This window comes from Penicillium pulvis (assembly GCF_028828015.1).
Source record: "Penicillium pulvis strain IBT 33274 chromosome Unknown contig_5_segment0_segment0, whole genome shotgun sequence".
NCBI lineage: Eukaryota > Fungi > Ascomycota > Eurotiomycetes > Eurotiales > Aspergillaceae > Penicillium > Penicillium pulvis.
In genome coordinates this window covers 2,129,540-2,147,545 of record NW_026643078.1, presented here as the reverse complement: position 1 = coordinate 2,147,545, position 18,006 = coordinate 2,129,540, and the positions used below count along the sequence as shown (strand labels likewise).

Sequence of the window (18,006 nt, the reverse complement as noted above, 5' to 3'; positions counted from 1 at the left end):
TATATGACTCGGAATCTTAAATGCCCTGTCCAACCTTGCCAACATTTGAGAGTGGAAGTGCCGGCCTCCAACCTTGGAATAAGATATTAGCTTCTGACTTAGCTACTCTTAGTTTTAGCGCTTATTGAGCTTACGACACTCACAAACATTCCTCTCATCAATTTCGCTATTCGTGAATTGCTGCTTGTAGACACGGTAGATATGTTGCTTATTTGCCGAGCGGAATGCGTCCGAGATTACATTTACTGGCGCACTATCTTCCTCCAAGCGTCCGGAACACGGAAGTCACCTTAGTATTCAATGAGAACTCTACATGTGTTTAGAATGTCAGATACTGATCCACATAGTCGCTGCAGGTCAACACCATTGAAAATCAGGTGGATCAATTTAGCGTGGTCCAATGGGATTCTGATCTAACCCTTGCCCATGTGCGAAACGCGGACCTCCCTTACCTATGGAATATATAATTCTAGGTCTGGCAATGGAAGGGACTCGCTAAGTTGACTGAATATACCTGCAAGGAGACATGGTTGGGAACGGAGACCTAGATCAATATCAGCCCCTGGTCTTTGCGCGAGGTTGATGAATAAACACCAAATTTGTTTCCGTCGGAATGTCTTACCCTTTTCATCCTACTGCCTTTGTATATGGACAGCATTAGTTGACTAAGTTTCATAGTGGATCGTCAGGCATCGAAAATGGACTTCGGTACATTAGCTATGGCTCGAAGCGTACTGGACGCGTATCAGGAAAGATTTTCCCCAAATATTGTACTTCTAACCTCAAAGGAGAAGGTGGTCGTGCGACTCATGCCTCCGATCTACAGGGCGCGCATTGATTAACCCGATTGAACCCGTAGCGTAATCCAGCGATGTTCTCATGTACGCCACCGTCAGTGGACACTGTCGGGCGTCCCGTGTGGCATCCATGGATCAAGTTGTTAAACCCCTAGAACCAAAGGCCCACGTGAAGCGACACACTATTCAAGCTCTAGGAAATTGTGTGCTGGTTTGGTTCAACCATCAGAAAAAAATAAATATCTAAGCCCTGTAGTACTTCCCAAGGTACAAAGTAAGAGTCTCCGCCCCCATTGGTGCACGTCTCCACTTACCTGCCATGTACCCAATCATAGACGTTTCGGCTAAGTCCTAAGCTCCACTTTGCCCGCCCAGCCAGCCACTGAGGGATGAGTCTCTTACCCCGTGGTACATCTACTGGCCCTCATAACAGTGGATTGGCGGAGACTGTCAAACATTACCCTTCTAGCACTGAAGTTCAAGAATTTCCGTATTCCAGGAGAAGAGTCTTGAGAGCGCCACGCGCGACTAAATATCCCTGAAAGGCTGACAGGCGCTATTCAATGCAAGCCAGGAATAATAAACTACATGGCACGGACTCCGATTGGTAAGGAACCGATCGAAAGTGAAATTTTTTTCATTTCGGTACTTTCCGGCGCAGTAAATCAGATGTGCGTCGATACTCTTTCCCTTCTATGGGTTCTAGAACAAGCCTCGTCAGCGGAATACCCAATGGTAAGAAATGGTAAACATCTAACCTCAAGCGGTTAGAATTGGACCCAGTGGACACAGTATGAAAGGGATCGAAGGCAAATAATATGGAGACAGCCGTTGATTCCAAACATTCTGGCCCATGTATGGCTAGTTGGGTGTCATACGTAAAATTTTACTCATTTCGTTAATATACGGCGTCCAATCCGTTATTTGCCGCCGGTCAGTTTCCTCACTTGTTCTTCTCTCTACCAAAGGAAATGGAAGATCCAAGTTTATGGCTACATGTGTGCATTTCAGCTGTGCTCGTGCTCCTGTGCGGGGCCTTTTCAGGCTTGACGATCGCCTTGATGACTCAAGATGATATTTATCTCCGTGTTATTGAACTTTCCGCCGAACCCGCCGATCAACACAACGCCAAAAAGGTCATTGCGCTTCTGAAACGAGGAAAGCATTGGATTCTTGTGGCCCTACTTCTCGGCAACGCTATAACCAGTGAGGCTCTACCTGTTGTGCTAGACCAATTCCTCGATGGCGGGCTAGCAGTACTGGCAAGTACTGCCCTCGTCGTGATCTTCAGCGACGTCATTCCACAATCCGTTTGCGCCCGTCACTCACTCACAGTCGGTGCGTATATGGTGCCTTATGTCTCCATATTCATGAATGTTGTTGCCCCGATTGCGTGGCCCATTGCCAAGTTGCTCGATGCCCTCGTCGGAGATCACGATGCCACCGGGTTTACGAGGCCTGGGCTCAAGGCTTTGTTCTCCCTTCACACAGTATTGGGAAACCCCGAAGAACGCCTTAATTCCGACGAAGTGAAGATTATTCATGGTGCTCTGGGGATAATCGACAAATCTGCCACACGCATCATGACACCCATCGAAGACGTCTACTCTCTATCAGCCGATACAGTCTTGGACGAATACACAATTGACCGGATCAGGATTCAAGGATATTCCCGGATTCTTGTGCATGCCCCCAACAACCGCTTGGATATTCTCGGCGTATTTGTGACAAGGAAACTGGTCAGATACAACCCCAAGTTATGCAAACGGGTGTGCGATTTTGACTGGTCTCCAATTCCGACCATACATTCAAGGACGAACTGTTTGAATGTTTTGAAGATCTTTCAAGAAGGTACTCACCACATGGTTCTGGTCAGTCAGAAGGAGAGGAACCTGGTTCTTGGAATTATCACGCGAGAGGACATTCTTGAAGAGTTGATAGGAGAAGACATCCTGGACGAGTTTGACTGCATGCACGACAGAGCAACTCTATTAGCGCGTCAACTGAATCCCCTTCCCACGCCCCCTACACCCACTGAGAAGATCATTGAAAAGCCTTCGATTATCGCAATCTCCGCACCAGAGAGCGAAGTGATCAATGCCTGGGTTAGAGAAACCTCTTTCTCTCAACAATATGGCTCTGTGGATTACTTCAACTCTGCAGCTCAGTGGAAGTATATCCAAAATTACCTTGCACAAACAAGAAAACGACAGCAAAGCGAGAATGCTGGAAGGAGGACATACGGAACACTCTCATGAGCAATCCTTCCTTCTTGAGTTACGAACATTCTCATACCTCACAGCAGAGCCATCATCCGCCGAGGAGCAACTGTTCAATTATTTGCCTTCTGGGATTTTACTCTTGTTCACTCAAACCCTCCATTCCCCGCGGATAAAACCGGAATCCAACGAACATGACCGGCTGGTCCGGAAGACACACTTTGCAAACCTACACAGACGCCCAGTGCAGACTAGATGATCTGGCCCAAGTCTCCACATGCGGGAATATAAACCTTGCCCAGAGAACTTGGCAGGGCTTGAATGGTCCACGTGGGCCAAAGCTTCCGAGAAACCACTCTCGAGCTTTCGGAAATTCTCGAAAACGAGTCCCTGAGGCTCGATATGCATGAGCAGTGGTATGGAAGGCCCAAGACCTTGACAGCTGCAGAAGCGTGAGCATCGTGCGATGAGATGGCGATGCAGAAGCTTTACGATTTGGAGAAATGGGACATTAGATCCTGTTTTGTTTATGATACACACATTAGATCCATAGATATATAGAGACTGGCCACGTCCTCCAGGACTGGACAAGGCATAATGTGGCTGGCCACGAAATTTACGACTCCCCATGCTCAGCGTGGTTATATTACAGAATTTTGGAATCCATGTTTCTGTTCTTAAATTATACTACATTTGATTGGCAGCTCATACGTAAAAAACGATAAAGTGGGTACTCCATACCCACAATCCTTTGCCATTCTCAAAGTCCAATGGTATTCATGACTGTGGCCCCGGGGCTCGTGAAGGTTTAATCCTGGTGCTGAACGAACCAAAAATGAAAAGCGACAAGTATTATCCAGTAATTGAACCAGCGAACACCAACTGAATTATTGTGAAAAAAAAAAGTTGTTTAGTGGGTCCGACGCAGACACTGTGGAGGTCACCCTGTTCCGTATGCCCCGGTCGTGCATACTTTTGATCTGCAACGGCACTTGATATCGGAGGATTTCCCAGCAAATTGTAGATGAAATTGAACTTAGGTACGGTGACTTTAAGCCTTCAGTACCGCGAGTGGAAGTTGGGGGATTCGCCGGATATACGTCGGAGAGGAGCCGCAGCCCCGCGAACGACCCCACCACCTATCATCATTAGTGCGTAAAAAAATTTGAACGCTTGCTGTCATCATTATTTCGGGCATCGGCTGTTATGATATTTTGCCTATGAATTACGAACTATTAAAAGAGCAAGAGAATCATTCTGTTTGAAGCACAGCTTTATCCTTAGCCAAGGCAGGTCGGCCCGGAGACTTGTGGCGAAAATCTGAATTTTTATCACCTTCGCATTCGCGATATAGGATTCGATCTCAACGTTTCAATTGCCTGGAACAACCATTCGTGGTTCTAGCGTCTCTACTCGTTGACGGTGGTGTTTTCCCACCAGAAGGAATGAAAATGGTACCTGCATGAACAGGACTTGAGAGAGGGAAGACCCCTTAGACCCGGCTATACGCCATATCCAACACTTCTATTGGATATTCGGAGCTCAGGAATTTTAAAATCCTGGAAGCTGGATTCCCATAAACATGGCAGAGATTCTTCCTGTACACCCTGTAGGTTGGGGTGGAATGAACAGCCATTGGTGGCAGTTTGTAAGTAGCACCTTGGCCTGATCATTGGCATGGAAGCACGACACTGACAATATAAAGGTCATAATCGGAGTTTTGCTCGCATGTATCACCATTGGATGTGTATATGTTCTCTGGTCCGTGGCATTGAGGATCTACAAACTTTATAAGGTAAATTCATACCACATTCTCCAACCTGGGTTGTTGAAGGCTTCATTGAGACTTGAATACTGACCATGAGGCTGCTACAGTCAAAACCACAAGTAGATATTGTGCCTTCCGAGGTTTCTCTGTGTCTTGCGAAACTGGCTTCCGAAGACCTCAAACTTACCAGTATTCGATCTGAAAGCCATCGGCCGTCTTCATTTGGCGTATACCTTGGAGAGTTTGAAAACCCACTCACAGAAACACAAGAGCGACTGTTGGAGCGTTGGGATACTCTGGTCGTGGATCCATTTCAGTCCGATGTCGCAGAAGCCATTCGCAGCCGTAAACGGATTTTTGTACTCGCAAGACTTGACCTCGCAAAGCTTGGTTACCCAGAAGATGACACAGTGAGAAGGATTGAAAAAATCCAGGATGCTTTGAACAGCAGATTGAGCAAAACTGCATTTTCTGGCGTTCTACTCGCCAACTGGGAGGCTATCTTTAGTCTTTCCGTCCAGCAAAAGTTGTTTGAAATTATAACCAACCTTGGTTTGGCTGTATATTTGGAAACACAGCCACCGGGCTTTTTGCAAAATAAAACTGTTTTGCAAACCAGGGCAGTGTCTGGTCTGGTGATTCGGAATGCCAGCATATTGCGCGAGGGTGAGAAGCGCGATTATTTTCAAATGACCACTCTCCAGTCAACCATCAAAGCTTGTGTTTCCGAGGCTTGCTCGAGAAACTTTGTTGTTCTTGTGTGGGAAACAGTGACTGATGATGCAGTCTTGTCCAATGCTGTTGTTCGAAGGTCGCTTCAGTGGTCGAACTTCTATAGTGCGATTCCATGGATAGGCACCGAGTCTGCTCTTCAGAACTCCGATTTGAACACGCCAATCCTTGAGCCGCTTTCCGCTTTTGGTTGGCTGAAAGAAGCGAAGATAATGGAGACTCATGAAGTCTGGCGCTCAAATTCTGGCATCTCCTCACCCTCTGGTGGAAAAGCGGGGTGGCTCATTCTGGAACGTCTCTTCCCTTCAATTAAGGGATTTCTTGGATCCACCGCAGATGCGCAAATATATCCAGAAGAACCACAATTCCTCCTCCGTGACCCCCCAGACTGGAGTGCGCATGGAAAGTCACAGGGAAATTCATTGTCTGTTTCAGTAAATGGACAAGAGTACACCCATCTTGGTTGTTTTCCTTTGGGCTCAGATCCCAACGCTCTTGCATTTTCTGAAATCCTGAACTCCCAGCAACGTCTAAAAGATTTGGGTCTCCTTGATCCTGTTCCCACGAGAAAGGTCAAGGAGATTGGAGCACTGCTCGGGGAATTCCACGCGACTTTGGTGGATTCGAGTGATGACAGACAGCTTATAGCCTCAGTCAAACAGCTTTCTGATTTGGCTTTAAGTGATGCACTGCACGTTAACCTTGCGCTAGACTCTGGCCTTAGGAAAACCCCAGAAACTCGATTCTGGGCTGTTCATCAAATCGAAAGCGACAGCTGTGAGATCTTTATATCCAAGAACGCACAGGGTCTAGCTGGGACCATCCTTCATACTTTCCTATCTGCAAAGGGACTCTCCCGTCATGCATGTTTTGAAGCAGAAACAGCATTCGCGAAATGGTCGCAAGATCTTTATCCAAACCTCGGTCTTCCTCGCCGACTGGTTCAGGATATCGATGATCTCAGCCCAGAAGAACGGATATTACTATTGCAGCATCTGTCACTTACGAATTCCGAAAGTCACACATTAGACAGCATATTATCTTACATCCGCACAAAACTACTGGATGCCCCTTCCTTGGCTCAATTGAAAGAAAGCAACACTGTCCGGTACCTGGAACAATCTGTCTCTGCTAAAGACCTTGTCGAGCGTCGAGTCAACTGGTACAGGGACCAACAATGCAAACATGCTTCTTTCGAAACCTCCATCGATCTTTTTCATCAGGTTGACCAGGTTTTCACTGAAGTTTTGAGGACTCATCGAGAGGATGATCTTGCTAGCATCACAAAAGGACTCAGTGAAATAGTGAGAGACGGCCATATTGATGCATATGTCGACATGATAGCATTGGCGTTATTCTGTGCTGCGAGGAAAGGTGCCTTCGATGAAATTTACATCGAAGTGACAGACCGCAACCCCTTACTCAACAATCAGTCGGACCAGGCTGCTTCATTCGCTGAATCATTTGCACTTGGCTCAAGATGTGAGGCCTATTTCGACGTTTCCCCGAGTGTCTTTGGAAAGCTTCTTTCTGATCGATTTCGGGCATACTATAACATGAATCAGCCTCCCGATTGGGTTAATGGGGCACCCGAACTCGCAACCACCTACGCCGGAGCTCAGATTGATGTCGACCCAGATGAGAAAGCGAAGCCGATAAGGCCTTACCAGCGATTCACCTTCTTGGGTGTCTTTGCAATTCCCGCTTTGATTGACATCATTCTTCTCAGCATCATCGGACGGGGCCTATATCTGTCTGCATACATGACGTATGAAGAGCAAGACAGTGCTACGATAGCCTTGTTAATCTCTCTGCTTTTATCGGGCGCTATTGGTACATGGATTGCATGTGGTGGTCCGTACTACCTCATATCAATGGCTTTTGCTGCTGCGAATATGTTTGTTTTTATCCGCTTAATTGCCGGTATTGCCTTTACAGTAGCGGGAGGATTGGTTGGCTTCATCGCAATATCTGCTGTCAAAACACCCCGTGCGGGTATTGTTTTCTATCTTTATCTTGTCGCCCTGACAATCTACTTCTCGACCTTTGCTTGCCTCGCAAGCTTCAGCTACCCAGGGTCTCCATTCCTCTCGGGGCGCAAGGCAATCATAATGTCTATACCAATATTGTTTTTGTCACCCATCATCACCACCTTCGTTGGAAATGACTCGGCTATCTACATTGCTGTCTTATACTTCTGTATTGGAGTGCTTCTTCTCTGCCTACGCTCAACGACCTCCAAGTGGGTGACCTGGTATCAATCGATTCGACGGACTGACGATTATGAAATCCGCAAATGGTACATTGCTACCCATGGTGACAACAATGAGAAGGTCTTCGCCAACATGAGTGATCCAGGCGTGCTCAAGTTGGCCAGAGAAGCTCTATTAGAGAATGTCTTATCAGAGAGATCGCGTAGTATTCTCTCTAAATCAACGACTGATCAATTGGTCAAAGACCTTGCCCGGGATTGGGAGTCAACCAACTTTCTTTTGGACTGGTATTGCCGATATGCAGATATCCCAAAGCCCATTCCATTCAGTTCAAGCTGGAATATCCAAACAAAGGTCGCTTTGGAGACTTTACGGAGTTCACAGAAGGGCCTGCGACTGCACAATGCATTTATCCACTGGCGTCAATCAAGCAATGACATTGGTTGCGGTGCATTATATTTTGTTGTTGCTCTGCTTGATAAGTGGACGCAGCTCTTGTGTCGTGGCCACCTTCTTGGTTTAAGTGGGGCCTTGACGGATGTCAATCGCAAGGCAGCCGGCTTTGCGCTAGCCTATTACCTGATTGGTGCCATTCTGATTGATACCAAGGCACAGGAGATTCACGAGACCATTGGTGGCCAAAGGCCAAATGCAATAAAAACAGAAGATGATATTCATGCCTCGCAGAAGAGAGTCGTGCAGTTCCGACGTAAGATTTACTGGAGAACTCTCCTCAAATTCCTGCTTTGGCATGTCTGGAGTCTTGCAATTTCCACGGCTCTCTTGTGGACCTTCGAAGCCACCGTGGAAGGCATGGTTATTTTCTTCGCCTATGTGCTATCCTATACAGGTCTCATCTGGTACCAATATACAAAGATATTCGCTGGGCCGTATGCACTCAAACCTCTAATTGTCGGAATTTGCATGGGCTTTCCAGTTGCAATCGCTCTCAGAGTATGTCTTCCTGACTTTATTTACTCGGAGATTATTGGCCTCGGAGTTGCAACTTGGACTTCTGCCTTGCTGTCGTTCTGCAGCGCGAGATTGGGGATGCCTCCCAAAAGCATATCTCTCGTGAAACTTGGACACACTTTTCACGCATTCACTGCCCCTTGGGCAGATGCTCAATGGTCGCAACAAGAGCTCCAAAGTTTGTTTGACTCCATCTTACTCTTACCCGAAGATGACCGGTTTGGCCTTGACCCTGCGGCCCACCCTGCAGTAGAGGTCAAAAGCGCTCTGTCATCTCACAGCCAAGAATTGCGAATAAGGGAAGCTTTCCCAAACTCGGAATCGATAATTGATAACGTCATCTCTGGTTGGGATAAAGGAGATATATACGTCGAGCTAGTATCACATAGCTCCTTTCCACCGGGAGTCCGAGCTTTGAGCTGCATCATCGAAAGCCAGCTGATGATATTCATTGGTATCGATGGTATTCATGATCAGCGACTGGATATTTCAACCAACTGCAAGATTATTGCAGAGACTTTAATTCACTCTGTTGCCGAGATGACCATGGGTATTCCTCATGAGCACGCAGCGTTGGCCGAAGGAATTGTTTCCAGCGCTTTAACGCAAACCATGACTGCACAGCTCCATGGGGAAGAAAATTCATCTGCTGTTATACATTGGGCCAAGAGAGAACTTCTTCATCACCTTTGCTTCGGATTGGAGCCGGATGTTAACTGGGATAAATTGCCTATCGGGGTTCGAACTGCATTGCTGAGCCGCTGCCTGGGTCAGCCTTGTATTCTCACTGAGAGCCAACGGCAAGCCCTCAAAGAGAGCATTTCTCATTTTGGAACCGACGACATAGATTTGCATATAGCAAGATGCAATCTCAGAGTCGCCACGGCAATCAGCATCCTCGCATATCCTCGCATTGGGCTAGGCGAAGTCCGCTTTTCAAGAGACTTTAAGACTCCTGAATTTACCCAATATTTGCCCCGGAGACTTTCAAGTCCGGTCTCTTTAGTATGCTCTCCATTCAGCTTGATTTATACTAAGCTTGGATTGATAAGCAAGTTCATTATGATTGCCTTGGTCGCCGATCCTGAGTTCCAGAGAGAATTCAATCATGTCACTCAATCCCTGCCGACGTTCTTTCGCGTGCCCGTGGTATTTCTTTTGAACATGGTCTGGGTTTATGCCAAGACTATGCAGGACTTTGGCCTTTGGCTGTTCTTATTACATAGGCGCATGAATGTGCAGCAGCTGTGGAAGAAGGCCACAGGCGTGACCATACACATTAAAAAAAGCCGGATTACCATCGAAAATCTCGATGGCACGTTTACAGCTTTCAAACACGCAAGTACTGACGGTATCCTGGAGGTTAATCAGTATGTTGGCGACCACAATTTTGAGCCCTTGGATTCGAAGGCGCTTAAGTGCCGCAGTACTTACTCCGACGACATGCTGCTTCTCAGCAAGCAAGAATTCAAAGACGGAATTCTGCTTAACGAATACCACTTTGACCACAGGGTTCCCTCCAAAATGAGCGTCAAGCCGGGTAAACCTGCGGCCGTGCGCATTCCACTTGGAAGACGTTGTGTACGAGGCGATAACAACCTCCAAAGTGTTCAATACAACCGCGAGGGTCTCATAGAAAGTGGGTCTTACATCAAAGATGGTACTCTCGTCCGATTCAAGTACCATTATCGAAAGAATCCCCAATCTGATGACGACCTCCTTCGGGCCGAATTTGTCATGCCTCATACCTCTTGCATTGTATCTTGGTGTGCACCTCCTCTTCACTATGCTGAGAAGGTTGACCGATGGATCCCACATTCAAGGGTGACCGAAGCAACATTTTCACAAGGTACCAATGTCTTCCACAGTCGTTGGATGTATGATCATAAATTTCATCCTACCATTATCACCACTATCAATGGAACTGAGGTGAAAACGCCTCCTATGGTCGAACATGATTCCTTCCGAATTCTTTCCAAGCCAAAATATACCAGCTTCGTCCATGATGACCCCCTATCCTCTTGTGAAAGTCTCAGGTCGAATGCCATAACCCGGTTTTTGGGACTGACAAAGAAGCACTTCTCTGTATCAACATCCCGGGCTCGATCTTTGATGTGGAAGGCATGGAAGGATCGTGATGACTTGGACGGAGTTACCGTCCGGTGGATGGATGATCGGATTTTGCGGCGAGATAGTGTTCTCGCCCCTTACTGGCGCAGTCGTGACAGGGGAAATCTATCTGCAGCCAAAGAATATCTAGATCTTCACGCGGATGCCATGATGGCTAGTGCGGACTTGAATGACGATGTCTCCAGTTGGACTCCGTTGGCAGTCAAAATGAGTGATCTTTTCAACTTTGGGCCGGGTGGTGATGCCGTTATCACAAGGCGTTCTAAGGAAATGTCTTCTGACAATGACAGTACTCTCCATGTGATGGCTGCCGACACCGGTACGTGGCCCAACGAGGGCGGAGGTGTCTCCGCCTGTCGACGTGATATGGTGAACTCCTTGCGCACCATCAGATGGCATATGCTTTGCGAGTCAGCGAACGATTTTGGGATTCCAAAACACCAGACGGAGCAAAATGTGGAATCTCTGAAGATAATTCCTCTCTGGGGCTTGGATTTTCTGACGCCAACACACGGTCTGTTACACAATAAGTTGGATTCGGAAGTAGATGTTGTCTCCACAGCAAGCAATTTCGACATCAGGATGAACTTCATCCCGATACTGACGACACTAGTGAAAGGAGCACGCACAGTAAACCTTTCCAAAGCTGATATCCATCAAGCCACAAGGGCGCTTGTCAATCTCAATACGTACTTTCAAGAATCACGGCACTGGTCGCAAGTTTGGAACAGTGAGCTTGTCAAACAAACCTGGCGTGATCTTTGGCTCACCCAAGAAATGCCAAATGCGACTCCATCTACCGAGTGGTTTGACACTGAGCTTCCAACACTGCCCTCCTTGGATGTTGCTTTAGAGCTATGGTACCGCTATCTTTTCATTTTCTCGATTCCAGTCCCCGAAAAGATTCCCGATGTTTTTCAGGCTTCACATCACAGTGTGAGTGCTTCCTATGGCGTGGTATGCAAGATCAAGAGGGGCTGTACGCTACAAATTTGGGACCACGCCATCGCCTGGCGAGAAACGAACCTCTGTCTCTCGTCTGCGTTGTCTAAACTTTCCCCCTTTGTGCGGAATGCCCTTCTTGGCCTGATACGCATCACATCTGTCTTGACCCTTCATCACGCGGATGTCATTCTTCCATGTGCTGATTTCTTTAACCCGGGATGGGAAATTGAGATTGGAACGTGCCAGGGCGAGATTGAGCACCGTAACAAATTCCGTCGCAAGGTGGACCCTGTCGTCAATGGGATCACAGACATGCAGAAGTTCACACCAGTGAAGAAGATCAAAGCCGAGCGCCCGACAGTAACGATGCTATCTCACGTGTGGTATGCCAAGGATATCAAAACCGCGCTACTTGCTGCCGATATCATCATTAACCAGTGGAAATTTGATGACTACCACCTAGACATCTACGGTGCCATCGACAAAGCACCAACCTACTCAACCGAGTGTCAGGAGATCATCGCCTCTAAGGGTCTTCGTGGCCGAGTTACGTTGCGTGGCACTGCAGATCCCATGAAAGTGTTGGAAAAAACATGGCTCTTCCTGAACTCATCCCTCTCGGAAGGTCTACCCCTTGCCCTTGGTGAAGCAGCTTTGACTGGGGCACCTGTTGTCTGTACAGACGTGGGTGCTTCACTTCGTGTTCTCAGCGATCCAGATGATTTCTCTCGGTTTAGTGCGGTGGTCGCACCAAATGATGCCCTCGCCCTGGCAAGGGCTCAAATCTCCATGCTGGCCCTTCTAGGTGAATGGAGCCAATACAGTGGAGATAATGAGTCTGCACCAATCTTGAGCTCATCACCCACAGCCGAGGAGGTTACGGCAATCACCCGTCGAATGTATGAGAAAACCGAGCAACGTCGTGAATTGGGTATGAAAACTCGCCAGATTGTGCAAAAGTCTTTCAGCGGTGCCCGGTACCTTCGAGAGCATGAGCAGATGCTATGGATTGGCAAATCTACTACGACAATGGCCAACCATACAACTGCGCTCGAGAACCAGACAATTGTGAAAGGGCAAATGGTCACCACCACTCAGAGCGTCGCCCACCGTCAAACAGAAGGCGACCTTGATCCACGCATTTTCGACGGTTCAGCTCTCGGTTCGAGCACTTCCTCCACGGACATAGAGTCTCTCGGCCATCTACCGGCCTTTACTCCCCGTCACTCCAGCCTTGCAATCAAGGACACTCCAGGCGGAAACCCAGCCGCGAACCAGGTGCGGCCTCAAAGTTTCAGGTCTTCTCTGGTTGATCAGCTCCAGTCACAGTCTCACACAGACTTTTTGTCAACTGCGGGTCGTGAGCAGTTGCGTGGCCTGCGCCGGGAGGACATGATGCAGTTTCGGAGCGCGGATGTCAGTTTAATCATGAGCCAGGATTTCCTTCGCTCTGGTATGCTTTGGAGTGGCTAAGAGTGGAGTTAATCCACAGGAGTCACGTTATTCTTTGATCTGTTTTCTTTAGATAACAAATATGTCTGTTCATATCCAACTTGATTCTTTGCTCCATACGAACTGGTTTGCAGATATACGGGAAGGGTGGAGCGGAGAGCATGACCCATCAGGTGGATGATTTTCTCTTGGGTCTGCGTCACCATTTTTCGTGTTTTTTTTTTTTTTTTGCTGGGTCCGAGATACCCTCAAATGTTCCAGAGCTTGAGAATAGTCTTATTCAGATCCTCTTTTGCTTTCTACCTTCAAGTCTATCTAGATCTTTGACTTTGCTGCCTGTGCTGCCTTGGCCTTCCCTATAGCAGCACATGAAACCATCACCTCCCTCATCCAGGGCGCAAGCTCCTCGCCAATACGATCACCATTCTGGAGGCGCTGCTTAATCCCCTCTCTAAATTTTTGCTCCTGCTTGACCCACCGATGTACTTCTTGCGATATCCAAGTCGCACACTCCTTTGCAGTGTCGTCAACCAACTCCATTGGGAAGAAATGTGATCCCTTTTTCAACACCACCTGGCATACGCGACCTTTTTGAGCGCCCCCTGAGCCACTCCGCCCAGTACCGCACCTCTGAGCACCCTCCTGAAGTTCATGCAAAGGGGTATATGATTTGCCACCAAGAATAAACTTCGCTGACGGCCTTAATTCCGGTAACCGGTCCCATGTGGCACGCATCTCATGGCGATAAAGAGGGTCATCCCGTTCAGCATCTATAGGATCGAGATCCGGCGTTTCTTCATAATTTGTGATCAATGTTCCATCAGCTAGTCGCTGTGTTAGAGATCTCCTGCCCATATAGTGTATCTCCTGTGCCACGGAGGTAGTCAAAGCGACGGGCCTTTCCTTGCTCGAGTCCTCTAATTGCGGGTTTGCCTCTGTGAGTTCAATAAGACCATGCTCAAAGAACCGTTGTAAGGAACGCGGGTGCCAGGTCATATAATTGGGGGATTTCGTGAGCGAGGCCTCTGCTTTCGCGCGCGACGGCCACGAGGCAGGCCGGCCGAGAATGAATTTATGAAACACAGGATGCTCTCTGAAAGGTGTCGGGGGTGTCTTGAGGATGGCCGGATCGAGGAAAATTAGGCTTGATAGCAAACGAGGGTGCATGAATGCTATGTTTGCTATTTGCGCACCACCCGCGCTGTGTCCGATTCCCATGAGAGGGCGAGGCATCTGATCGCGGAATTGGTTGATCATCTGCATGAGGTCCCGGCTATGGTCCATCCATGAGGGATCTTCGCCCAATTTTCCATGGTTGAGACATTCTCCTTGTGCTATGTTGACCGGATCCGCTATCCAGATGCTGCCGATTTTGAAGCCAAGCGCTGAAGATTGCTCGTAAAGAGCCTCCCAAACAGGCTCGTAAACTTCCTTGGGTGGGCCGATAGCAGCGGCCGCAATGATCGTGACTGCGGGGACATTCGCGGTGCTCACATGACCTCGTTGTGGGACGTATTGTTTGACGGGAAGATAAAGCTTCTCTTCCTGATTAAGAATTGTTGCTCCGGCGTACTCGCGCACATAGGAGGATAGCACCTTATGTTCAAAGACGTCGAAATGTTTCATGGTCATGTTTAAAGAGGACTGCGTAAAGTGTCTATGTGAAGGAGAGAATTAGAGTCAAAAGATTTCTCGCCATTGATGGAATTCCAGATCTCCGACTCAAGCTGAGCATGAACCTCGGGTAGGCTCTGGGGTATCTCTATCGGCTACATGTAGATGTGGGTCACAGATTTATGGGTATTGGGGGCCAGGAAATGGGGCTCATAAAACCTTCTAAGATTGGTAGGGCGATCTTTACAATTATTTCTACGTTAAGGTGGGCCAGATTGGGGGCGAAGAAAAATCCCTCACTGCAGACCGTCAATCAGTTCTTGGGCATATTCGCCCGGGGCTGAGGGTCCACACGAGCTGAAGACTGCATTGCCTAGGAAAATCGGCCTGTAGGTACCACCTTTCTCATACTGTCTACTGTACAATGCTGGAAGCTTCATTGATGGTTTTGTGATAGGGTGATATTCAAATGCTTTCAGTGTAGATCGTCTTGGACATCGCTTCCAAAGGTTCCTGTGGCAAATGGCTCTTCCATTTCATACACAATGCTTATCTTCACCCCATGCAAAAGCACCGATATCTAGGATTTGGTCAATTCCCTACAGTGCAGAGTGTTTGGACCAGTTGCTCGTTATATACATGTATCTACTTTTCAATCCCCCCCCATCGTCAAGACGGAAGGAGGATATGAGGTGTAAGTAGACCCACTTGTCACAGTGGGGCCTTTGTGATCGCTTACTGAGATTGGGTAAAATCCCGCACGGGAGGCGTGTTGATCATCTCCTCCCCGTCCCGTGCTTTTGTGCGAATATATGAAAGATTATAAGTATGCTTCAATACAATCCCTGAAATTTATCCAAGACTGGTTGTGACTCTTAACCCGACAGTGTATGCCAGGTTCGGAGGCGCTGGGCTTCATGAAGCTTTCGTGGAGCAGACCCAGCCGCAAAGGCTCATTTTCTTCGAGAAGGCCATTCCACCTCTTGCGATCTCTCGCAGGTGGCAATCACTTCTGGCCCCCACCTGGGCATGCGAGGTACTCTGAAGTTGCGGTCGCCTTGAGGGCCGATCCTCCCGGTTGTAACAGTGGAAGCGCCCCACGAGTATCTGATTAAAGGTCAACAAATGTCCAGTCATTCAGCACAGAAAGCCTATATTTTATTCTGTTTCCGACTCTCCCCTCACCACACTCCATTGTATTCAGAGGGTTTCAACATTGGCTGCCCAACGTGTTCACGATGATTTCGAATGAGGTATACGAAAAGCATATGCTACGCACCACAGGGGAGGTTTCACGGTTCGTCCACTACCCAAGTCGACATAGAAATTGAAATCTAGGGTGTGAATTGATTATAAAAATGCACGAGCTGATACTTCAAATGCGTTTTATCCAGCCTGAACGGACAATTTAATCTCATTTCTGAGTACGTAGACCTTTCAAGGTTGATTGGGGCTTTGAATTCATACTCTTTAATTCAAAGCATTTGAATTCCCGAGATCTCCACTGACATTGAATCGTTACAGGAACCTCGGTTACCAGATCCATCCAACTATCAGAGCTCGACTCCCTGAAAATGCTCGAATTGCAGACATCGGAACTGGAACGGCCAACTTTCTTATAAAGGTTGCCCCATTGTATCCAAAGGGCACCCTGCATGGCTACGATATTTCCAAGTCATTTTTCCCTTCGGAAGTTCCGAGTAACGTTGAACTGTCCGTCCTTGATGCGCGAGAGCCCATCCCAGAAGAGCTTGATGGGACATATGACTTGGTTCATGTTCGGATGCTTGCAATGGGTCTTCTAGAGTCAGACTGGCGACCGGTGGTTGCGAATCTGAGTCGCTTGCTCAAGCCAGGCGGTGCTTTACAATGGGAAGAATGCAACTTCCTAGCCTGGTCCGAGGGCGGATTTTTTCCCGAATCAACATTTGAGGCCCTGCATACCATCGAAAAACTACTCATCGGCACTTTCGCGCCTCGCTTCAAGGTAGGCTGGAATACTTTGCCCGGTGACATGGAGGCAGCAGGATTGGCCGAAGTTGGAACAGAAGTCGTGGGATCTGATCGGGTCAAGAGCACATTGGGGCCGTACACGGCCAATAGTATGTGTGTCTGTTTCCAGTGGGCACGATCAGGCAAAGACTCGATTCCATTCAATGAGGAGGAATTGAATGAGCTGGAGGCTCAATGCTGGCGAGATATTGGGTCCGGTGGATATGTCCGATTTGATATTCATGTCAATTGGGGTTTCAAGTCACTTTGAATAAGTGCACATGTGTGAATCTGATACTTTTAGATACATAGACGCACGCCCAAGCACCAATCCTAATGATGGAATTGTCTGGCTACAAATCCTATCCAGCCAATACATGGTGAGATAGTTCCAAGATTCAAATGTCGGTGTCTGACATACACCATGTAGGAAAGGTACGCATGTCAAAGTATTCACATGTGCACGATCACCTGGGACAGCACCTGCCCAGGTGCTCGAGATTGATGTGACAGTCCCCAAACTTCCCAACGAATTTCTGTCGACTTTGAGTCTGGTGGTGACCAAAAGAAGTCAGTTATGTTAGAGTAGTTAGCGCTGCAAGAGGGCGAGTACGGCGGTATCAAGTGGCCGCCTTGTGACTATGCCAAAACTTCAAATATCCGAATGAGTACTTTTTAGGCTCGGAAAACAACATTTTGATACATAGATTCAATTGATGGAACCTTTAGAGAAGATTTCAAAACACAACCCAGATGAATCTTACTGGCTTAAAATACCCTATTTTTTGAACATTATATTAAATCAGCCTTCTATGATCGACGCTCCACGGGCTCTTTGTATCAGCGGATATAGTAGGGTAACCCTCTAGGCCATTAGTTATGCAACTTGACTATCGACATAGTGAATTGTCGATAATTAGAAGGGTCGGGAGTAAGAGGGGCGGAAGTTTATTTACATAGCCAGATTTAAATCGGACGTACTTAAGTGGATCATCACTTCCATTTAAACCAGTCCGTCGAATGCTTAGCTTTGCCATCGCTCGAGCCAAAAGTGTACCCGCAGATCCGATGTCCAAGCGTGAAAATTCCGTGGGGTAACGTGATCGAGGCCCGGTTTGTATTGCCCGTCAATGGATGGATAAAGGTTCATCCACCGCTAAGCTTAAAGGCGA

At 47.7% G+C, this 18,006-nt stretch overlaps 4 protein-coding genes across 4 annotated transcripts; 3 read left to right on the top strand and 1 right to left on the bottom strand.

The window, feature by feature from the left end:
* Positions 1-1,768: 1,768 nt before the first annotated feature.
* On the top strand, positions 1,769-3,055 carry N7503_007377 (uncharacterized protein; the record flags this gene model as incomplete). The annotated part of the gene is made up of 1 exon (XM_057066924.1): positions 1,769-3,055. One exon carries the CDS (start codon positions 1,769-1,771, stop codon positions 3,053-3,055), a length of 1,287 nt encoding a protein of 428 aa, XP_056920605.1.
* Positions 3,056-4,876: 1,821 nt separating this feature from the next.
* On the top strand, positions 4,877-13,249 carry gtb3 (glycosyltransferase family 4 protein; the record flags this gene model as incomplete). Its single annotated transcript, XM_057066923.1, has 1 exon — positions 4,877-13,249. One exon carries the CDS (start codon positions 4,877-4,879, stop codon positions 13,247-13,249), a length of 8,373 nt encoding a protein of 2,790 aa, XP_056920604.1.
* A 294-nt stretch (positions 13,250-13,543) lies between these two features.
* N7503_007375 (alpha/beta hydrolase) lies at positions 13,544-14,860 on the bottom strand (the record flags this gene model as incomplete). Its single annotated transcript, XM_057066922.1, has 1 exon — positions 13,544-14,860. The coding sequence occupies one exon, from the start codon at positions 14,858-14,860 to the stop codon at positions 13,544-13,546; it is 1,317 nt and encodes a 438-aa protein (XP_056920603.1).
* A 1,220-nt stretch (positions 14,861-16,080) lies between these two features.
* N7503_007374 (class I SAM-dependent methyltransferase) lies at positions 16,081-17,105 on the top strand (the record flags this gene model as incomplete). Its single annotated transcript, XM_057066921.1, has 3 exons — positions 16,081-16,139; positions 16,237-16,266; positions 16,367-17,105. The coding sequence occupies 3 exons, from the start codon at positions 16,081-16,083 to the stop codon at positions 17,103-17,105; spliced, it is 828 nt and encodes a 275-aa protein (XP_056920602.1).
* Positions 17,106-18,006: the final 901 nt, after the last annotated feature.